The sequence below is a fragment of the Camelus bactrianus genome, chromosome 8 (genome assembly GCF_048773025.1).
Source record: "Camelus bactrianus isolate YW-2024 breed Bactrian camel chromosome 8, ASM4877302v1, whole genome shotgun sequence".
NCBI lineage: Eukaryota > Metazoa > Chordata > Mammalia > Artiodactyla > Camelidae > Camelus > Camelus bactrianus.
The window spans coordinates 10,903,413-10,926,789 of record NC_133546.1 but is presented as its reverse complement, the minus strand read 5'-3'; the positions used below and the strand labels follow the sequence as shown (position 1 = coordinate 10,926,789).

General features: G+C 45.7%; 1 protein-coding gene across 13 annotated transcripts in view; it reads left to right on the top strand.

The window, feature by feature from the left end:
* TIAM2 (TIAM Rac1 associated GEF 2) overlaps window positions 1-23,377 on the top strand; it is a 216,281-nt gene that overhangs the window by 103,193 nt on the left and 89,711 nt on the right. For 8 of the 13 annotated variants that reach the window (XM_074368102.1, XM_074368100.1, XM_074368111.1 and 5 more), the window contains 5 exons: window positions 4,531-4,654; window positions 6,025-7,182; window positions 11,182-11,617; window positions 16,790-16,962; window positions 19,084-19,308. In XM_074368102.1, the coding sequence (XP_074224203.1) occupies window positions 6,031-7,182; window positions 11,182-11,617; window positions 16,790-16,962; window positions 19,084-19,308 (1,986 nt within the window). In that variant the 5' untranslated portion in view covers window positions 4,531-4,654; window positions 6,025-6,030. Of the gene's footprint in view, window positions 1-4,530; window positions 4,655-5,240; window positions 5,296-6,024; window positions 7,183-11,181; window positions 11,618-16,789; window positions 16,963-19,083; window positions 19,309-23,377 lie in introns of all 13 variants that reach the window. The other 5 variants (XM_074368106.1, XM_074368104.1, XM_074368110.1 and 2 more) reach the window with 3 other exon arrangements.

The following is a 23,377-nucleotide window of genomic DNA, read 5'->3' as shown; positions in this document are numbered from 1 at the left end:
GAACTGGAAAAATTCCAAATGTATGTGTGTGTGTATATATATATATATAAAACATATGTAATAATGTACTTAATTAATAGTTAATAAAGTATATGGGACAGCAGACTATTATAATAAGATCTGATACTCATAGAACACCAAATTAAATTGATAGCTAAGAATTAATAATAGTACTGTATATGTGTGCTGCATTTCAGTTTTTTATTTGGTTTCACATATCTTTCCACACTCGATACTCAATCTATGAAGTAGGTAGGACAGATATTTTTATCTCTCAAGTTGCAAACAGAGAAAATGAGATTCAGAAAGCATAAGTAATTTGACCTTAGACTCACATGCTATTTAAGAGATGGAAGCAGGTCTCAAACCCAAGTTCTGTGACACAAACCAGACCAGGATTCTGAGATTTGTCTCCAACAGTGATTGAAGCGCCCCACAGCCACCCACCCCTAAATAAAGGGAACCAAGGAGATATTGTTAGTGGTGAATGGTTAGGCCTTTTCTTAACCTTTTTCCCCCCAGCTCTTATCAGTATCTGAAATGTTTGCCTCTTCCAACGATGAGACTCCTATTTCAGTATAAAAATCTTTCTGAAATGATGTGAGAAGCCTTGTTGCTATCTCATGGTTGATAGAACTTGAGCCACCCTTCCCTGCCTTGCCCAGCCATAAATCTGGCTTTTGTGCAGTGTCCCCATGCCCCTGGTCTGCTCACCATCACCATTCAGCCCCCACCCTGCTCACAGCACCATCTGGTCAACTGGGGTTGCCTCTCAGTTCCCTGGTGTCACTCCATCTGGGCAGCCGGCGCAGGCAGAGACAAAGCAGAGTGGGAGGGTTTTACTTTACTTTGCTATAAACTCTAGGCTTCACGGAAGAGGAGGCTTTGGCAGTCTGACCCGCCAGTCCAAGGCAAAGGAAGAAAAGGTAAATCTTGATGTTTTCTTCTAAAAGCTGCCTTGCTGTGGGATTCAGTAGGTCACAGCGGCTGCCGAGATTGTGATGACGTATTTGTGAAATTCCTCCAGACTGCTGGACGTTTCTGGGGTGGTCATGAATGCAATTTAAAAAAAGAAAAAAAAACCCCTTCCATTCTTGTTTGTGATTTTAGCTTAAAGAGCTACATAGCACATTCATAAGATGGGGGATTGGAAGGGAATGTAGAAAATGAAAGACAAAGATTGTTTTTATGTTTGAGACAGTGATCAGTGTTTTAAAATTCCAACATTTTATTATAATTATCCAATGAATAAATAATTGTAAAAAAAAGTGTATACCCAGCATAGCGTATTTGTAAAGTACACACAGTCTTGGCACCATTTCATTTATTCCAGAGTGACTTCACATAAATTATCTCTTGGTCAGCTGTGGACCTCACTGCATGTTAGCTGTGTACCTGATACATACTACTGCAGGTTAGGGTACCCAGTGTGCCTTTTTTTTTTTTTTTTTTTTCCTGCTGGAGGCTTTTCACTTTTTCTCTCTCTCTTTTTTTTTTTAAGTTCACAGGAAATCTGTCATTTTGATATTTTCAGCCTGCTTTCTATCAGTTAAAGTTTTAAACTTGAATTGCAGAAAATCTGTACTATTTATTCTATTGCTTTCAGACAAAAATCACAGCTGAAGCATAATAGGTAAGTATCTATTCAATTTGCCAAACTCCTCAGGGACAATTCTAAAGCTTCCCTCAGAGATTTACCCTATGCTGTCAATAAATTCCTCATAAATACTGGATAAATTCTCCCTGCTACAGTTTCAGGCTGTTTTCCCTCTGCAGGATTGACTAGAGATGTTGAACAGCTGTCAGCATCACCCGCATGGCAGGACACACATTGATCCTACCTTTTGGCTTTTCTCTAGGCAGTGCTGTGTTAATTACTGAGATGTTTCTGCGTGGGTTTATACATCAGTTTTTCAGCCAGACCCCGTTGAGGATGATTCTCACTCTAAGTTTGTGCTCAGATCATCCTTCTAACGTGTGAAGTTGCTTACATTCAATTCAACAGGTGTTTGTTAAATGCTGCTGTGAGCCTCAGACCTGCAGGCCTTCGTGGACAGTGCCTGGGAAAGACAGGGTCCAGGGCTATGTGTTCTGAAATAGAACATGAAATTTACAATTAAGCTATTTAACGTCTAAAGGAGTAAGACAAGTTGAGGTTACAGTCTGCTTCTGGGGCATGAGCTTCTAACCTGGAGCCATTAAAGAAAAAGTTTTTTTCAATTATTATTTTTTTAAATAGAGGTGGGGGGATTGAACCCAGGACCTCTTGCGTGCTGAGCATACATTCTACCACTGACTTATATGCCTCCCCTTTAACCTGCAGCCATTTTGCACCTTTGAATCCCCACCTCCGTGTGTCTTTAAGAGAGGGGCTAATACAGTGGGCCCCTCTCTCATGGGCAACTTTGTGCTGCTGGGCTGGGGGCTTGAGCCAGTGCTGTGTGTGCTCATCTTGGGCCCATGACCCTTGCATCAGAAGGGCCTGACAAAGAGGGGCGGCTGCTGAGGGAGCCACCCAGGAGCCTCCCACCTACGGATCATCATCGGACCTTGGTCTTGATGAAGGTAAACAAACGCAAGGCTTGTCCCATCAGCTCACTGTGTGATGTCTCAGCGGCAGCAGCCCAGGGCCTCTCTGGCCATTTTTAGTTCCTACATTATAAAGCGTAGCCAAGAAAAAACTGACAACTCAGGTTTCTAACTTTCAAAAATCTCTGAGGTTCTTGTGGTCCAGCTCACATGTCAGAGATGTCAGGGAGCCACTTTTTAGTGGCAGCTCAACCAGTGGCTATTCTGTCTTTATGACGTTTGGGAGAACTGGCCATGGAAAGGTGTGGTCAGTAACTAGTAGGCCTTGTGAATTAGGTGCTGGCCTCAGTCGAGCTGTTAGATCTTCTGCTGATGCCTAAGTGGGAAATCTTTTTGACTTTTTTTCTCAATTGAAAATGTATGTGTGTGGATCATCCTAGATCAACTTGTGTTTTTTGGCCTTACTGGAGATACTTAAGCGCTTAGGTGGTGGCAGGGCTTCATTAACTCTTAAAGCCACTATCGAACCCTCTAAAGAAGCTATACAAGTGGCTAATAAGCCATAAAAAGATGCTCAACATCATTAATCATCAGGGAAATGCAAATCAAACCCCACAATAAGATATCATCTCACAGTGTAGGATGGCCACTATTTAAAAAAAACAAACTGAAAATCACAAATGCTGGTGAAGATGTAGAGAAATTGAAACCTTGGGTACTTTTGATGGGAATGTAAAATGGTGCAGCTGCTATGGAAAACAGGATGGTGGCTCCTCAAAAAATCAAAAAATAGGATAACTGTATGATCCAACAATTCCACTTACATTTACCCAAAGGAATTGAAAGCAAGAGTCTCTAAGAGATATTTGTATACCTTGTAGCAGCAATTTTTCACAATAGCCAAGAGGTGGAAAGCAGTCTTGAAGTGTCTATTTACAGATTAATGGATAAACAAAATGTGTATACATACAGTGGAATATTATCCAGTCATGAAAAGGAAGGGCATTCTGACACCTGCTACAAGACAGATGAGCCTTGAAGACATTATGCTAAGTGAAATAAAACCAGTCACAAATGACAAATACTGTACAATTCCGCTTATGTGATGTACTTAGAGTAGTCACATTCATCAAGACAGAAAATAGAATGGTTTTACCAGGAGCTGGGGAAATGGGGGAGTTATTATTTAATAAGAATAGAGATTTAGTTTTGCAAGATGACAAGCTTTCTAGAGATGGATTATGTAACAGTGTGAGCATGCTTCACACCACTACCTTTTCGCTTTACAGTGGCTCAGGTGGTAAATTTTATGTTATGTGTATTGTATTTATTTTTTATTTTTAAAGAGGGGAAAAGTCACTATTGAACCCTCACACCTCTGCTCCCTGTGTCGGCAGAGAAAATAAAGGTGTGTCCGGCAGTGAGCCCAGGTGGCAGCCTCCCCCCTAGCCCATCCCCTTCCCCTCAAAAGTGGGCCTCCTGCCTCTACTCGTGCGGCGGGGCCCAAACAGGTGCTGGAGAAAACCTATGGGGTTTTCTCATCTATGGGGTCAGCTATATAGCACAAGGTATTTGAGCCAAGGACCGTTTCCCTGTGACTCTACATTTGGGGCTTTGTTCTGCTGCTTTGTCAAACAGGGAACAATGACCTGTTCTTGCTGTGTCAGGATGATGCTCCTGTGATCTTGTCAGGGCGGCGGGTCTGAGAGTTGTGTTCCTAGTGGTGGTGACAGATGAGCCCTGACTCTCAGCCACCCTTTCACCTGCTCTCTCCTGAAACAAAGGCATGCATTTGACGGCAGGCAGACCGTGTGGATGGAGTTAGAGGCCTTTGCAAGGTTGGGTGAACAGTTCTGGCCTCTTTTCCATTTTCCAAACCACCCTGATGAATCCTGGAGCTCACAGGCATTTATTTTGTCTGGGATTCTGGACAACCATGTTTCTGCAGATAATTTACATTAAAGCTTTGCGTTTACTTACTTTGACCGAGTTTTCTCATAGTTCTGGTTTTCAGGATCGTTTCGTGGACTCACTGCCCGCTCCTGTTCACCATGCTGCCTTGCCCCCAGGACCCCGTCAAGTCGAGTGACCATTGACCTCCCCCAGGGCACCAACCAGACTGCAGGTAAATCCGGCTTATGTGAGCTGTGGTTCACGTCCAGTTGTACAACTGGGATTTAGGTGGTTAGTAAAGTTTAACTATTTGTCCCTGTTATTTGAGTCATTTTTTTTTCTTTTTATATTCTTTTTGTTGTTGTTGTTTGGATTTGGAGGAGGGGGTGATCAGGTTTATTTATTTACTCATTTTAAATGGAGGTACTGGGGATTGAACCCAGGACCTCACGTATGCTAAGCATGCGCTCTACCACTGAGCTCCGACACCAACCCCCCACCCCCAGGGTTGTTTGTGTCTTTAACTGTGCTTTATAACTGCCACCAAAGGAATGTCAGCCCACTTGACTTGTTTTGTGGCTGTACGTTCTTAGGCAGAAAAGAATTAAAATGACAAACCTACTAAATATATTTGGAAACATATCTGGAGCTATCACCTTCAACTTGCCTCAAACAATGATCTCCTGGTTTTAATGAAAGCCTGAGGGGGGAAGGCTTGGATCAAGGTTCACCTTGAATTTGGCTTAGCTAATAGACTCATTGAGCAAATTGTGGTTTTAAAGGGAATTGAAAGAATCTAACCTTTTTTTTTTTTTCAGATACCCACATTCTAACAAGTCAGCTTCAAACTTTTTTCTCTCATCATGCGCTAAAGTGAGGACCCTTAATGACTTCAGGAAAGCTCTAGAGATTAGTTTAATTAAAATGTTTTTCTGTCCCAAAGGAGAGCTTTTATTTTCCCCTTCCCCCTCTTTTTAATCTGTGCCTAGTTTTTGAGAACTTCCAGTCCTTGTCCTCTGAGGTGTTCGTACTCTGTGGGATGCACGAAAGTTCTAACACAGTGTGGTACCTGGAGTCATGTTATTACAAATGGGGTGGTTTTTCATCAATAATCACTTATATTGGGGTGCAGTATTAGCTTTTTCTGATAGATTATGTATAATGAAAATATATCTCTCTGGTCACTGGAAAATCAGTGTATTTTGGAGTGACAGAGTAAAGATACTTTTCCCTCATTTTTCATTTCAAGAATCATTGGTTTAAAACCTCCCCATACTAAGCTTTTAAGAGGTCTCTGTCTTAAGCTGATTCTTACGCCTGTTCAGTTTCTGAATTAACACCCTATAATAAATTATGTGCTTGAAATCACTGGCATGGAGCGTGCAGTGCTGTCTGTCTGGCTGCTGACCTGCGGCAGCAGAGCCAATGCAGTGAGTCACTCCTGTCTCTGCTTCTCTGAGTTGTGTCAGGCCCCCAGAGAAGTTGCTTGGTTTCCTTGTCATGTGAAGAACTCTTTTTTTCTTTTTTTAAATAAGAAAGTTCTGGTATAATGGAATATAATTTAGATCGTGACTCTCACTGATGCCACTGTTCTTAATTTAGGTTACAATGGGGAACTCCGAGAGTCAGTACACCCTTCAAGGATCAAAAAATCATAGCAATACTATTACTGGTGCTAAGCAAAAGCCTTGCTCCCTGAAAATCCGTGGCCTTCATGCAAAAGATGACAAGTCCTTGCACGCATGGGGTCACGGAAGCAGCGGAACCGGTTACAAGTCCAGGTCCCTGGCCCGAAGCTGCCTCTCTCGTTTTAAGAGCAATCAGCCTTATGCCTTCCCACTGGGTGGACCCACGTGCAAAGTGTCCAAAGGCAGCGCCTACTCCAAGCACAGGACGAGCGCCCCGGGAACGGATTTCCAGGGCGGCGACGCTGCTTTCTCCCTCGAGAACGGCTTCCACTATGTTGGGCGCGCACCGGCGGGTAACCACGCGGCCCCCAGGGACTGCAACGGGCACCTCCTCAACTGCTACGGCCGGCCCGAGAGCGCGGCGTCCACGCCGCCCGGCGAGGACCGCAGGAGCCCCCGGGTGCTCATCAAGACGCTGGGCAAGCTGGACGGCTGCCTGCGGGTGGAGTTCCACAGCGGCGGCGCGCACGGCGCGGGGCCCGCGGGGGCCTCGGGCGGCCCGGTGCAGCTGCTGCGCTACTCGGCCGGCTCCCCGCCCAGCCCCGGCGCCTCGCCCGCCGCCTCGCGCCCGCGCTCCAGCAAGGGCAGCTCGCTGAGCTCCGAGTCGTCCTGGTACGACTCGCCCTGGGGCCCCGCCTGCGAGGCCAGCGAGGCCGAGGGCTCCTTCGCGGCGCCCGGCACCCCTGAGCCTGAGCCCGAGCCCGGCCTCCACGCCGGCTTCCCGCCCAGGGATGCCCCCAAGCCTTTCAGCCAAAGCGCCTCCCTCTCGTCCCTCCGGGAACCCTACCCGGACGCCACCCTGGGGAGCCTGGCCCCCTCGGCCCTGCGGCTCTCCGATGACTTCGTGGGCACACGCAGCAGCCTCAGCGCCCGCGTCTCCTTCGCTTCCGACATGGACGTGCCGGCGCGGGTGGAGCGTGGGGAGCCCGGGCAGTTCGCGTCCTTCACCCTCCCCTGCCGCAAGTCCAGGGCTCTGGGCGAGGAGCCTTCCAAGAAGGACACGCTGAAAGCCAGGATGCGCCGCATCAGCGACTGGACGGGAAGCCTCTCCAGAAAGAAAAGGAGACTCCAGGTGAGCAAAGCTGGGGGCGCAAGGAGAGAGGCCCTTGGCTTTCCTGTCTGAAAAATGGGAGTTAGCCAAAGCTACTGCCGAGCGTGGTCCCGAGGCTTAAGCGAAGAGTTTAGCCTTGGCTCATCTTGTTTGCAGGTGTTTGTAGGGGGTGTGTGTGTGTGTGTGTGTGTGTGTGTGTGTGTGTGTGTGTGTGTGTTTTACCCTTTTGCTTAGATGTGCACTTTCATCCTTAACCCTCCACTTCAGTCTCTCCCATTCAGCGCAGTCTCGCCTCCTGGACTCTGGTATGAACTCCACAGGCCTCATCCCAAGACCTGGCCAAACTGTTCTTAGCAAGGACAGCAGCGTTGGAGAGACTTCCGCAATGAACTGGTTAACTGAGAATTTTGCTAGAGCTCATTCTTAAAGCCTAAACAGAAAGGGAGAGAGATGGTTGTCACTTTGCAATGCGCAGTCTTTCTGAGTTTGATATTATCCTTTGGGGAAATTAAAATTTCTATTGATGAGTTAGTACATGACGCATCTTTGTATTTAATCTCACCACCTCCTCGTGGACTGCTAACAGTTTTGAAAACATCTTGACCTAAGTACTTGTAATAGCAAAACTATGATAATGTTGATAAAATGTAGTTTTTTTTTTGATATTTATGCCACTTCCATCGGCCATGCCCTTGGTTTTCTTTCACAAGTGAACGTGAAGATGAGGTTTGGATCCTTAAAAATGTAGTCAGTGCATAGAAGCAGAGTTGGTGACAGTATAATTTAGTAAGATACCAAACACCGGTTCTCTTACACACAGACTTTTGTACATCAGCAGAGAAAAGGCTCAGAAAGTCTTCCCATGATGGATAGATGTATTTGTTCTGACTTTAAAAAAAAAAAAGTGATGTAAAAAAAGCAACCCTTTCTTTATAGGGCTTCAACCACTCTGGGGAGTTAGAGCCTGAAAGCAGATTAATCAGCAAAAAAACTTACACAGCTGAAAAAGATTATCACACTATTCAAAGATGGGGAAGGGGGAGAGGACACACGTGCAGGAGAGCAGTACGCGTTTGACGCTGGTAAACTTTGTGTTAATGCAGCCATGCAGAGACCTGTGAGGCCTTGTTTCTGTCCTGGGTAAACTTTCTGTTCTGTCAGTTAGGGTGGGCTAGGTTCTGCTGAAGTAACACAAAGCCCTCAGTTCTCTGAGGTTCAGCACAAAGTACGTGTCTCCCTGACGCTGCGGCTCTGGTCTGCATCGTTCCTCCCCAGGACCTCAGGTCCGCTGAGCAGTTACCATCCAGGACACCTCGGGCCTCCGTGGCAGAGGGAGAAAGAGCCCTGTGTTGGCTTTTGAGGCTCCCACTCACAAGTGACACATTTCACTTTGCGTTGCATTTATTGGCCAAAGCGAGTCATGTGGCCACGCCTGACTCCAAGGGAGGGAGGGCGTCGGAATGATCCTGCCCTGTACCCTGGGGGAGGGCCGGGTCTGTCTGAGAGGCAGCCTGACCGCGTCTGCTGCGTCGGACAGGAGAGTCAGGACACCCAGACCCTGGCTTTCTGCCCCTCTTAATTTTAGGCCCTCACTGCCCAGCCAGGGCTGCACAGTCACAGGGAAATTCTGCAGAAGAAGAATAGTGGCCCTTGCTGTGAAATGAAGGAAAATGGCCCGTGGAGAATGACACAGTGTGTCATTGGTGCTTTTTCCTAGAAAGTGAGGAATGGTGGCTAGTTTTCCTTTAGCTCCCAAGGAATTTAGTGACCGCTCTTGAGTTCCTCTCTGCTCGCTGCCCTAGTGCTCTTGTCCTTGGGTTAAGTTATCCATCGTTCATGATTATCTGTTGGGGGAGGAACTGAAAATCTGACTTATTCATGTTCATGTATAACAGGGATCTTAGTTTCACACCCTTAACACAGTGATCAGGACTGTTTAGGGGCCGGCCTGCCTGCCTGCCTGCCTTCCTTCTTTCCTTCCTTCCTTCCTTCTTTCCTTCCTTCCATCCTTCCATCCTTCCATTAGCCTGAAAATTAGGCACTAGCTATCAGGATCCTAGATAGAAAGCTTTCTAAATTTATTAAAGACTGGGAAAGTTCACATCTGTGTATAAGAATCAGTTATAAATGCTAAAATGCTATCTTTGCCCATTTCTCAAGGAGGAAGATTTGCTCTGCTTTGCCGTGGTTGAACATTTAAAAGTTAGCACTCCATCTTAAGTCTCCCTCTTAGGAGAAACAGTGTCAAGAGTGCTGATTGGTTATATTTAAATTTGACACTTGATGACTTTCTCTGGCAGGACTCTGCTTGCTCCAAAGCACCCCATTATAGCTCTTGCTGGGCATCAGAGGCAGTCCCGGGCGTGCTGGCGCTGCGTCAGAGAGTCATATACATAGCTGAAGTAATGTCAATAAATACTAGCTAAATGTGAGGTATCTCTTCACCTCCTAGGAGCTTTTGAAGAACAACAAAATGACAGTTGAGAAAAAAAACCAACAACAATCTTAGACTATTTTGAAAGTTTCCTGTCTAAGTGACTCACCGCAGCTGGCTAATTTGCTCTGTTCTTGCATAAGTATCAGTGTATAAATAAATCTGACTATGGGCCATAGTGTAAACATAGCAGGAAATAATATTTGCATTAGTAACAGCTATGTTTGGGGTTCAACCCCATTGTTTATGTAGCCCCTGGGTATTTGGAAGTGCTTGTCTGTTGATGATTTTCCTAGGAAAGATAGCAAGCAATTGCTGCTTGATTTCTGGATGACATTTCTGAAAAGAAAACCCCTGTGCACAGTGGAGTATTCAAAATAAGGTCTTTAGTCAGTGGTCCTTGAACAGTTTTCCCTCCTTTTTATTTTAATGGATAAGGAAATATAGTTGAAAACCAACTAGCTGCTCAGTAGATGAGTGTGTTAGTGTCTCTCTGCAGACACTTTCTGCTGAGAAATTTACTTACTGTTATTGACCAGTGGCTGGCCTCTGTGAAATTGTTTTCTTGAATGACCACTAGTCTAGGTGTTAGAGGAAACCTTTGTGTTTTCAGCGCTATGCATGAATTCCCTTCAGGGTAGGTTGTCCTATAGGGAATGGTGGTTATCAGATGAATACTAATTTTATTTAGCAATGCCCATGGCTGATTTTGTGTGGGAATAAATAGTAAAGTTAAGAATCATGCTGTGGTATTCCTAGTTCAAATAAAAGAATGTGAATGAATAAATTGTATATTCGTTTCATGAAAGAATTTCCAAATTAAGTAAAAACATTAGTTATGAAATCAAAGCTACAGTTACTAGCCACGATCCTTTGTGGATAAGGAACCCCAGGTGCATGGTTTTTACTCTAAAGAGGGAAAATAGACCTGGGCAGGGGATGAGATGTTGGAGACTGTTCACTGTAGGGAGAAGAAGAAGAGTTTATATATGACAACACCCCCCTTGACCCTGGAATTAGTGATCTTCTAATTTAGCTTCAAAATGATCCAGAAGGAAAACAGCCTGCAAGAACCTGAATTCTTTCCCGGGAGGTACTGATTCACAATTAGCAAAGAAGCATCAGTGCAGAAATCTTCACTAGTGTGTTCTGAATGTACTAGTTCACTTTTTGATGCTAAGTGGAGGTTAGATTAAGGATAGTTAGGGGTATTTGGTTTACATTTTGGGGGGATAATTGGGTTTTTATTTATCTATTTATCTATTTTAATGGCAGCACTGGGGATTGATCCCAGGACCTCATGTACCCCAAGCATGTGCTCTACCACTGAGCTGTCCCCCTTACCCACTTTTGTTTATGTTTTTAAGCATCAACTCCACTGGCTATAAATTAGGTTGAGCAATACTGTTTCTGTAGTTCTTTCTGGTATGGAGACTTGATGATTAAAGATGCGTTTTTTGTTAAAAAGAATCTTGCTTTGCAGCATTGTTATTAGTAAGCCGCTGCGTTGCCCGCGTGCCGCGTCAGGGAAGGGGTGCTCTGGCTACACCTGACTTCTGACGGGTCATCATCTGCATTGCCCACAGGAGCCGAGGTCCAAGGAGGGCAGTGATTACTTTGACAGCCGCTCGGAGGGGCTGAATGCGGACACGCAGGGGCCCTCCCTGGCGCCTGCGTCCCTGTGGTCAGGGGGCTCGGCTCAGATGCTATCCCACAGAAGCGAATCTGCTCACGCGGTTGGCAGCGACCCCCTGCAGCAGAACATCTATGAGAACTTCATGCGGGAGCTGGAGATGAGCAGGACCAACACCGAGAACCTCGAAACGTCTACAGAGACCGCCGAGTCCAGCAGCGAGTCGTTCAGCTCCTTGGAGCAGCTGGATCTGCTCTTTGAGAAGGAGCAAGGGGTGGTCCGCAAGGCCGGGTGGCTCTTCTTCAAACCCCTCCTCACTCTGCAGAAGGAGAGGAAGCTCGAGCTGGTGGCGCGGAGGAAGTGGAAGCAGTACTGGGTGACCCTTAAAGGTAAGCGTGTTACCAACACCCGGAGGGCGCCTGGAGGCGTTTGTTCCACTGTCCTCTCTCCCGGGACATGCCAGTGAGTCCAGGCCGGACTTGAGCTAATGTGAAGGCATCGAATCCAGAATCTACCAGCCTGCTTTCCTGCAAATACTCTCTCAAACCCGTATGATACGGCTCACCTAACATTTAGATCTAGGCTTCATTCTAATGAGTAATGATTGAATTTAATAACTATTGCCTGTTACTCTGTAGGTATTTCTATACCATTCTTTAATACTTTTCCTGCACTGGGGTCGGGGGAGATGCTTCTGTTACAGACTGGATCTTGTAAAGACTGGGTGGATATAAGGTGCCACAGAACAGGTGGCTTAAACAATAGAAGCTGATTTTCCCACAATTCTGGAGGCTGGAAGTTCAAAGTCAGGGTGTAGGCAAGGCTGTTTTCTCCCGAGCCCTCTCTCCTTGGCTTGTAGATGGCCCGGCACATAAGTGACCAAGTGTAGTTTAGTTATTTGGAATATAGACCATGAATTCTGCATGTGTTCAGAACTGCAGCGAGGCATCCTCCCCACCTTGTACAGCTGAGAATTTCATCTGCATGAATCGGTCTGTGTCAGCTCACCTTTGTGAATTAAGACGGACTAATCGTCATCACAGACAAATGCCTCTTTTTTATTTTGATGTAAAGGAAACAGGAGTAGGCATTTGCTTTGCTAAGATGATAAAACTTTGTCACCAGCGTTGCCATTTAAAAATGATGATCTCCTGCTCACTGTCGATGGGTAAATTATTTGAAGGGATCTCAGTGTCCTGAGGAAGCACGAGGCTCTGAGTCAACACTGTGTTGATTTACACAGGTGCGAGCAGAGCAGCCCACAGCCTCTGGCGTTTCTGCACAGCTGTCCTGTGACTCTTTGTCAGAGGAACCAAGCGTGGGGGGCAAAGTCAGCCACCCTTCCTTCTCACGGGAGAAAGCAGAAACACTGCACACAGTGTGTGTGGAAGGCCCAGGGCCATCTGCAGTGTCCCCCCACCCCGCCCTCCCAATTTAGAAACTGGGAGTCTTGGGGAGCTGGCGTCCTTTCATAGCTATCCAGAAGCCCCTCTGGGAAGGCATCTCATCTCTAAGCAACACCTTTCCCTGGAGGGTTTATAAAACCCAAGAGTCCGCATCCCACACAGACGCACACCTCTTTTCTGGATTTGGTTCCTTGTGGTACCTTGTGGCCAAGGAAGGCAAAGGATTTAGGCGTACTGGGGGGACGGGTTCTTCTACTGGATGACGGAAGAGGTCTGGAAAGTTGGAATGATGGGTTGAATCTAGCAAGATAAGACTTTGAAGGGATAAGTGATGCTGTAAAACTTAATAATCAAATCCCTCCTCAGGTACAGGATAGCGAAGTTTGGCTGCAAAGTACTACAAGTGAAAAAGGTTTGGGACTTTGATTTGCAGGCCATTGAGAATGAGTTTCCAATGTGATGAGGCTAAAAGAAAAGTAATTGAAAGAGTGCTCGTGGTCGTTAGAGACGCAGCTGCATCACTCCCTCCCGCCTCTGCCTGGGTCAGAGTTGGCCCTTTCTCTCCTTGAGGGGGATGATACTGCAGGAAACTTGTTCCTAAACGAGACAGTGAGTCTTGAAAAGGTTCCAGCCGAACCTCTCTAGCTGGAGAGGAGAGTGAAAGTGCCCCCTCGGGAGTGGGGTCTGGAATTGTTGGTGGATCACAGCCTGAAGCTGCGTCCTATTTACATGGTGTTTAGAATGGCTGCACGCTACTCTGTGATGTGTCCTGCATTTTTTAACATAGAATTTGTTTATTAAAATTGATGCTTTGGGAAAGTTGTTCCCTTCCTGTCTTATGGCTTTGAAAACCCTCAATGTACACCACATGTGGTGGGGGCTGGGGATGAAGGGGGCGTGTGTGTGTCCACAACCAGCTTGAGAAGCAGGGCCATGGGTGACAACAAAGGCATCTAGAGCCATGCCTTATGGAGGGTGGCTTAAGGATCAGCAATGTTTAATAATTTATGGAGGAATAAGAACTGGGGTGAGAGAAACTGTAACAGTCTTATAGAAGAGACACTGAATTTATTCTGGTTCACCAGAGGCTGGGACAGGACTAACAGTTGGAAGACAAGCTGATTCTGAATTAATGTAAAAAATACAACAGAAAAAAAACAAACCCACTGCCTTCCTGAGTTCCCTGCTGCTGGAGACGTTTGTGGAACACCAGGTTGTTGGAGGTTTCCTAGGGGAGGTCCAGGCAGGTGTCACTCAAGGTTGGAAGAGGACATGTCCGGGACCCTGTCTTCCCTCCTGGAAGCCACCCCAGGAGCTCCTGGCTGCTGGCTTCAGGGATGGCTCTGACTTGTCTTTGCAGTCCTGCGTGTGGCCTTGCTTGCAAACACTTGGAGACCCGTGGAAAAGGGTGCTTTGTAGGTGTAAGTGTTATTAAGCTCCCAGCCCTTTGTTTTCTGTGCAGCCAAGGAAAGGCATAAGATAAGATGTTTTTTTCCCCAGCGTAAGCTTTTCCATGTGGTTTTCTACACCTCTTTTCTCTGGGAATTCATTATGTTGAGTTCAACTTTCTTGGCTTAGAATATCCACATTGCAGTATTTGGACTTAACTATGTGGCTTAATCTTACTTAAAAACATATATGTGTATATATAGACACACATGTGCATTTAAGCAGAATTTTAAAATTACCCTTGAAGTATCTATGTGAATAAAGTGGAAACAGTGCTCTTCAGAGAGAGCAGCCAGCCCGCAGCAAAGCAGCTGGTTACCTGCCTGCCCTGACTGTGTAGGTATGCTAAGGGCACAGATGCTGTTTTGGGGTTTGGAGGATGTAATAAATTTTTAACAAGGGTAATTCAGCTTTCCATCTGTCTTTTCCAATGAGTGGATTTTCATGCGGTTCACAGGGGACTTCCTGGGCAGAGTAGGTGGCAAGGACGTTGAAGGTTTCCCTCAGGACACACGGCAGGTGACCGATGTCTGGAGAGGGGTTCATACAGGAACTTTGGATGCTGGTCATTCTGCCCGTCACAGGGGAGGAGGGATGAGTGTGGACTGAGTGGGTGTCAATGAAAAGGTGGACTTTGGAGAGATCAAGACTAATTTCTCTCCCTTCACTTTCTGCTCAGAGCGCCTCTCCTCTTCTTATGCTTCCTCGCTGTTCTAATCTGCCTTCTCTTCCTACTTCCACCATCAACCCTCCAGGCCAACGCTGGCTCCTGGCAGGGGCGGGGCAGGACTGACAGCCACAGCACTTGGGGGGGCGCAGGAGACACCACTGACAGGGGCAGCCTCTTTCCACCAGCCTCCCCGCCCCCGCATCAGAGCATCAGCGCCGCAGATTAAGTTGAACTCGATGTAAGAGATTTACGGTGGATTTCCTGTTCTCTCAACTGGATGGCAACCAAATTCGGCATATTGTTTTACTTCCTGGCCCGGCTCTAAAATGAAATGTCCTGTTTTGGTGTCACGCTTCCATGAGGAGCGCTGCATTCTGCTATAGGTGGGGTGGCAGGGTTGGCAGCATCTTGGCATCTGCTCAAGACTGTGTTCATTTCCTCTAGATGTAATGATTCAAATGCTGGCCACTGGGAGCTCGGTGTTAGGGGAACTGGGAAGTCAACATCAGCCTCTCGGAAAGAATTCGAACTTGGGTGGAGCTGATGTTGCTCGGTGACCTTTACCCTGTCCTCGGTCCCCAGGTCGTGGCACATCACACACATGCAGCAGTCGCATCAGAAGGGCCTTCCTGCTGGAAAGATTGGTGTCCTGTTTCTAAGTGCATCAGTGGTTGGAAGAAGGGACGGGCTCAGACCTGCCGCAGCAGCTCTGTCCCCTGCCCTCTTGTTCTTTCCCTTGTTCTAAGAGGCTCACAGCCTCTGAGTTTGGATGAGTTCTGTTTGTGGGAGGGGAGATGGCTCAGTGCCTCTCGAGACCTTGAAGTACCATGGAGGGAGGAAGCGCTTCCCTGGGGATGCTGTTTCTGGGGGCAGAGCTGGGGTCCTGCGTGTTTCCCCTGGCTTCTGTGCTACGCCGGGTTCCATTGTATCACCTTATTTGTCCACATGAAGAGCTGTTTTTAAAGGAGGAAATGAAACTGGTAAGAGTGAGACAGTTTTCAAAACATTTAAACTTTTGTGAATGAAGGTTCATAACACAGTAGTGTAAAGCAGTCATGAGGGGACCCCGTTCAGCTACAGTGCAGGTGACAGTGGGCTGGGGCTTCCTTCACAGTCGATGTAAAAGTGTTTGCGAAGCAAGGGACGTGAGCCTATAGAGATGGTGACCGCATGATTCATCAGCACACGAGAAGTGCTCAAAAACCTTTATTGGTTGACGGTTTTAAGGGATAGTCAACAAGTGAACATACTTGTGAGCTTTTAGAATTTGCTTAAAAATCACATCTAATTAGAAGACATTCCAATCGAATATTCAAAGTAGAACCTTAATAACATCTACCTACAAGACTTGATTAGCTTATTAAGGGAAAGCCATGTACTTGCAAGCAAGCATCTTTTAGCAGCATTTTAGGATAATATTTTGCAATTCAGGGATATTTAGTTACCGTTTCCTCTCTTAAGTTCCCTAGGTGAACTCAGTTTCTTGTTACCACGCATTGTAAGTATAGAAGCTCCCTTAGTTAATGAATGTGGGATTTTCTTCTGCCTCCAACATTCAGATTTCCTGAATAATGTGGTGTTGGGGTTAAGGAGGACGGCTCTGTGGCCAGAGTGCCTGCATTCAGATCCTTGCTGCACTGAGGTCCAGCTATGGGACCTGCGTAGTAGTGTAATGCCTCAAGCTTTCCATCTGTAAAATGGGATTAATAACTTTGCCTGCCTTCCAGGGCTGCTTTGGGGACCAGATGAGTTTCTGCCACAGACTGAGCAACAATGGATGTTTGCTATTGTTATTACTGGTATTATATTTGTAAAAAAAAATCTCATTTTCATTTGAGTTGATGCATACACAACTAGGCATATTTTGGATACGAGAATTTCCTTTTGTATTAAACAATCTCATTCAGTTTTTTCCTTCCTTCCTTCCTCCCTTCTCCCTCTCTTTCTCTCCCTTCCTTCCCCTCACCCCCCTTCGTCTCCTGGGTAGATCCTCAGGACATGGGACAGGGACACCGTTTTGCTTCTCTCTCTCACAGGATGCACGCTGCTGTTTTACGAGACCTACGGGAAGAATTCCATGGATCAGAGCAGTGCCCCTCGGTGTGCTCTGTTTGCAGAAGACAGCATAGTGCAGTCCGTCCCAGAGCATCCTAAGAAGGAAAATGTCTTCTGCCTCAGCAACTCCTTCGGAGACGTCTACCTTTTCCAGGTACTGCTGAGCTTTCTAAACGTAGAGAAGCAGCGATGGCTTGTGTCCTGTTAGGGTGAGAAGGTTCAGAATTAAGGGGCACAACTTAGCAAAGAAATAGAGTAAAAGCTGTTAGACTTTAGGGTTTAAGCAAGAGAATTGGCTCCTGCGGACTGCCAGGTGCCGTGGGGCCATCACAAATGTGGTCATTCATGCGGCAAGCATTTCTGGGGTACCCACCCACGATGGTCCAGGCTGTAGCCCATGAGATGCTCTTCAGGAACAAAGAGAAAATTTGGCAACTCCTGTTCTGAAGTAGCTCATGATCTAGTGGCACAAGATCTGAAATTCCCAGAGTGGAGGCTTTTTTTTTTTTTTTTTAAGTGAAACCCAGAGAACATGGATTGTAGAGCCTTACATTCTTCCCAAGAATCCCAGCGGAAGTGAAAGAAGGAGCTTTTCAGGACAACCCTCCTTGGCCAATGCTCTGTATATCAGTTCCCTGTGGAAGTGGCCTTAGGACATTAAGAGTCAGGTTATCTACTGAATGATTCTTAGAGTCGTCCTGGCAAATGGGACGTCGTAGAGCATGGATGGCGGTGTCACGCCGTCGGTATTGAGGTCAGGCTGAGATGTGCATCCTGGTGCTGTTGTTGAGTTCCTGTGTCATCTTGGAGCACTCACTGAACGTCTCTGAGCTTCAGACCTTCAATCGGTAGGATCCTGATAGCTTCCAGGATTGCTTGACGGATAAATAATATAATATCCATGTGTTAAGTGCTAAAGAGATGCTAAATATTATTGCTGTTCTTATTAGTTAACTCCAGAGAAGTGGGGGTAACAGCCAGGAAGTGAAGTGTGCTTCTGGAATACCTCCCAATGCAAACCCAGTCCTGCCTGCAGACATAGCCTGGGCTGCAGAGTACATCCGGCCAGAAGGCTCACAGAAAACCTCGTAGGTCTTAGATGCAGGCCTCTGCTAAAGTTGGGCCTGGCTGTGCCCAGGACCCCTGCAGAACAACATAGCTGTTTCTTGGCTGACTTTGGGAAACTAGAATTCTCTGAAGTGTTCTCCACGATAGGACGTCCCAGCACTTAACCAGGTTAGCTCACTGGGCCTCTAGCCTTACTGCCATCCTCAACCTGCCCTGGCTGACAAGAGTCAGGGTCTGAGACTGGATTTTCCTTCCTTTAACAGAAAGGCTGCTTAAACTTTCTGTGATGCACTAAAGCAAATTAATGCACTGGGTTCATCGGAATTGTAGGAGAGGTTAGTACGTGGGTTAAATCTACATGAACTTAGGGGCAAGTATGAAATGAATCTTCTATTTTGTGTTTCAGGCAAAATATCCTTAGTTTTTAAGAAATTTTTCCAATAGGTTTGTTTGATCCCAGAGGTCATTGGAGGATTGACTCCATGGCCTGAATGTGTGTGGTTATTTCTGGGCATCGAGGAAAACTGAACATGTATTTCCACCTGCTTAGACTCTTATGTCTTTGTCCCTTCTGCTTGTTTCAAACTTTCTTTATTGTTCTTAAAATATTCTTATATAGAAATAGTGTATGGTCATTGTGTCTGAAGGTACTGAAGGGTTGAAAAAGAAAACCTCACACCATAGTCCCAGTATTCAGAGATGACTATTTTAGTTTTATTGTGTTCTCCCTCCAGTGTTCTTTCATTGTTATTTTTCATGGCTGAGTCCATACCACAGATGAAACTTCGTATCCAGGTTTCAAAGTGTAACATTTTATTCCTAGTATTTTCACATTCTATTTCTCAGTCCTAGTATTCATGAAGATAAACTGCTTTTTTAATGAGCGGCATAATGTATAATGCATGGCTAAACCCTGGTTTTCTTATCCCTGTCCTGTTGTTCGTGTCTAGCTTGCTTCTAGTTTGTCTCTCCATCATGTTTGGGGCCATGTGGGATCCCGAAAATATCCCCCAGGCCCTCTGGAGCCCAGGAAGCCTGGGAACCTGACTTCAGTTGGTTGGGTGTGTTTTTAAAATCGAACAGTTTTTATGAAGTGAAGGGACTTTGGGGTTTGAACACATCAAAGCCCAGCCAGCCAGCCACTTTGGCGAACACTTTTGTGGTGAAACACTTCCAGATTGGTTCTTTCCCCCCTCCCCGGGTTTAGGCCACCAGCCAGACAGATCTGGAGAACTGGGTCACTGCCGTCCACTCGGCCTGCGCATCCCTTTTTGCCAAGAAGCGTGGCAAAGAGGACACGGTTCGGCTCCTGAAGAACCAGACCAGAAGCCTCATTCAGAAAATAGACATGGACAGCAAGATGAGGAAGATGGCAGAGCTGCAGCTGTCCGTGGTGAGCGACCCAAAGAACAGGAAGGCCATCGAAAACCAGGTGCGGGTCACTTCGCAGCCTTTGCTCCCATTACTCCGACGGGGAGCTGTTTCTTACACACGTGGGGGAAATGGTTTCTGCAGCTTCTTGGTTCCCGCACTTACTGGCTGCGCTTTTGCCATGTGGGTGATGCGATGTGCTTCGCTGCCTCTGGTGGCTGTGTCTGTGTGGTGGAACATCTTGTGACCATATCTTGTTTCCTAAGGTTAAGTAGCGCCTTCTTGCCTAGCTGATTCTCTCATATATTGCCACTTTCCAAACAAAAATTTTATAATAAAATTACTGGAAGATTAGGCAGGTGAGATTCTGGTACAGAGGATGGCTCTGGAAGTAGTGGTTTGGTGTAACACAGCTGTTCCAAAGTCTGTGGATTCCAAAAAAAATAGTTTTTTTTTCTTCTGTCTATAACCTATAAGATGCTAAGGAAAATGCATTCTTTGGCCTGTTTCCACATTCAGATAATAATTAAACAGCTAGTTTCTGTGCTGTTTGGATTTTAGTGGAGAGGAAGTAGCTTCATTTCTATTTTCCTTTTCTCGGACAACCTGAACACTTTGACAAGTGTCAGTGACATTTCTAGCACCTCTCTCTCCATTCAGGTTCCCCAGGAAACACACTGAGATGGAGTTTTGCTTGTGAGGAGTTTAATGAGAATGCTCTCAGGAGTAAGGGCATGAGGGAGCTGGATTAAGGAGCGACACATTGAATTGTGCCCAACTTGTCTCACGGGGGCTCGGGAGCTGGGGTGAGGGTGGGTGGCCTTTCAGAGTTGCTTGTAGCAAGGCACACCAGTCAGCTGGTCAAGGCAGCTGCCTTCAGTGGAGGCACGTTTCCAGAGAGGGACCCGTCCATGAGCCATGAGCAGCTGAGGGAAAGAATGCCTCTTCCTTGAAAAGGGGGTCGGGTGATGCACAACAGTATCCACTACAGTCCCTTCAAAATCAATGTCAAGTGATCTGGGAACTTGAAGAAGACTAGGGTGAAGACGGGTTGGTGTGTTCCTGAATTTTCATCCTTTTTACTGGTTAAATACTACAGAGAGACCAGGTTCTTTAAAAAATTCCATGGTAATACAACAATTTGGATACTCCACTAGATGCGTCTTCCCTGTAGCATTTGACTTAAATCACAAATTAAACAACACATTATCAATCTTCTACTTGTGTTTGATACATAATCTTGCTTAGAATGTTTTTCCATCTGCATGTTTGTGGAGAACTTAGAATGTGTGGGAAGAAATTTCTGACTGTTTATAAGAAACTGATGAAAAGTGTGTATTCAAATGACATATTTGTGATCCACTAAGAGTTTGGGCCATATCTTTGGCAGTAGTGGAATGGCCGAGTAATTCCCATCTCTTGCCCCCTCATTGGGTGTTTCTAAATGATGGCGCAGTTGAGACAGATCTTCTGATGATGCCTGGTTCCATCTTTGCTTCTCCTTTTCTGATATCCTGTGTTGTCTTTCTCCCTTCCCAATTCTTCCCTCTCACTAATTTGTCCATCTTCAGATATTGACATACCTAACAGATGCCAGTAGCTGTAAGAAATAAAAATGATTATAAAATACGGATACTGTTTCTGAGAAATGTATCATTTAGTTAGAAAGCAGGCCTTGGAAATGTGAAACTAAAGAATATTCTAGAATGGTAGAAATTAGGACTAACTGGCATAGTCGTCAAATACTATGAGAGACCAGGGGTTGAGCTTGTGTTGTGATCTTGAGGAAGTGGAGGGAGACTTCCTGGAAGGTCATGAACTTAAAAAGTGGGTAAGAGGTGTGTAAGCGTGAAAGCTAGTCCAGGCTGGGAGGAGGGTGGGGAGCGTGGTAGGACAGTTTGGAGGTTTGACTGACCCGTGAATAACACAACGACCCTCTGGCAGTCGAAAATCCATGTATACCTTATGGTTGCCCCTCTGTACTCAACCAACCCCAATCCTGTGGTATTGAGTGCTGTGGTATTTACTGCTGAAAAAAATCTGCATGTGAGGAGACCCAGGCAGTTCAAACCCTGTTCAAGGGTCAACTGTAGGAGTGACGGAGGGCTGGCCTGCAGCTCCTGGGCTCGGAAGGGATGAACAGCTGGCCGTTTGGTGGGGCAGGCTCTGGTGCAGCTTTTTCAGCGTCTTAAGTACAAGGCTGGGATATAAGGTATGTTTTAGCCTCTGGATCTAAGGGTGGAATGTAGGTTTTTACGTCGGGGTGAAAAGCATGATGAATGCGTTATCTTTGGAAGGTGAATCAGGCAGTGGCTTGGCGGGCAGATTGAAGTGGAGAAAGGCGTTAGGTGGTGGAGCAGCCCTGCTCTGGGTGTGCAGTTACGAAGGCCTGGTCCAGAGTAACACGACAGAAGTTGAACCATTTGTATGGAAAATGTTCTCAGAGTGCATCATTTCCTATAATTTTTATCAAAGATAGTTTCCTATGTTCCTGAATTGAAACGTTCCTTCCTCAAACAGAACATCCTGTTTGTTTAAGGAATACCGGCTTGCAGACTACAAACTACAGACTAGTTTTAACTAGGAATTGAAAAGGAAGTTGTAAAGGAGAATGGAGGGAGGTGGAGGGGTTTGGGGGGGTTTGATGGGGTCACGGCTGCTGGACGAGGTGTGGGCATCAGGAGCTCAGCAACTCGTGGATTCAGGTGCCCCAATTAAAAGTCTCATACTGACTGTAGTGGGAAAAGCTGTGGTTTTGTCTTCCACTGGCTCTCTAAAATTTAGCTTCAAAGCCATACTTTAGTCCACTGGCAGGGATGCCCAACTGGGAGTTTTCAGGTCCTTGTATACTGTCAGATGTTTAGGTCCAGGGAGAGGAAAGGGAGGTTGGTCCACATTGAGAAGCTTCTGTCCTTTTTGTTTGGTTGTCTCCTTTTTATTCTTTTTCAAGAAGTCCAAGCAAACATTTTTTAAAAATTTAAACTTTTATTAAATGTAACTTTATTCCTTTTTTCATGGCTGGCAAATGCTTAATTAATTAATTGTTTTTAAAATTTGCATTTCTATTAGGCATTCTAGTGTTTCTTGACTTGAGTGCAGGTTTGATGATCCAGCATGTGACTTATCCAGCCGGCTTCTTTTTTGGGGGGAGGGGTATAGATAATTAGGTTTATTTATTTATTTTTAGAGGAGGTACTGGGGATTGAACCCAGGACCTTCTGCATGAGAGGCATGCGCTCTACCGCTTGAGCTGTGCCCCCCTCCCCAGTGATTAATTTATAATGTCAAAATTGGTACCCTTCTCTCTTGGAGGTGGGGGTTGCTTTGACATAAACCCCTACACAAATCCAAGGGTCTAAGGTGGTTAGTTGGCTTGAAGAGACACTCTTGTAAAGAATTCGAGTAATTATTAATTGTGGCCCATTATGCATTCTTGGACGGAGTCATTACATCAGTTATTTTAAGCATATGTCCTAATGCTGCCAATTTTTCGTTTCAGTTCTGCCCTCCCCCACCCCTTCCCCACTGCCCTCCTGCCACGTCTCCTTCCGTAGACACATTCACCTCATTATCACATTTGTGAATTTCTGGTAAGAAACAATTTGGGTTGATCTTTAGATGTTCCACCTGAAAATATTCTCCTTACCAATTCGGCAGTTGCTAAGATTGTAATTTATTCGTGTTTTCCCAGAGGGCTTTGCAGTGGGTAACGTGAGTTCCAATTGCCATGCCCACTGCCCTTAACTCGTTTGCTAGATGGTTGTAAAGAGAGCTATTTGCTCTTTATTTATAGACACAAAAGAGGAAGGGAAACAAGCACATGCTTAGAATTACTTTTATGAGATGGTTTTTGACTAGAGAATGTTCTGCGAAGCTACAAAGGCAAAGATATTTACAAATCAAGATCAATAAGAACGTGATCTTCCAAATATCCCGTAAGTATATAGTTTTCTCTAAAGTGCCTTTTAAAAACTTCTTTAAAGGAGCAATGCTTTATCCAATTACCATTTAAAAATCTCAACTTCACTGTAATTTATTTTCCATAAAAGAAATATTTATTTACAGAGCGCTTTCCCCCAGAGATCCCGGGGCACTCACATATAGTCATCTATAGCCTGACAATAGCTGAA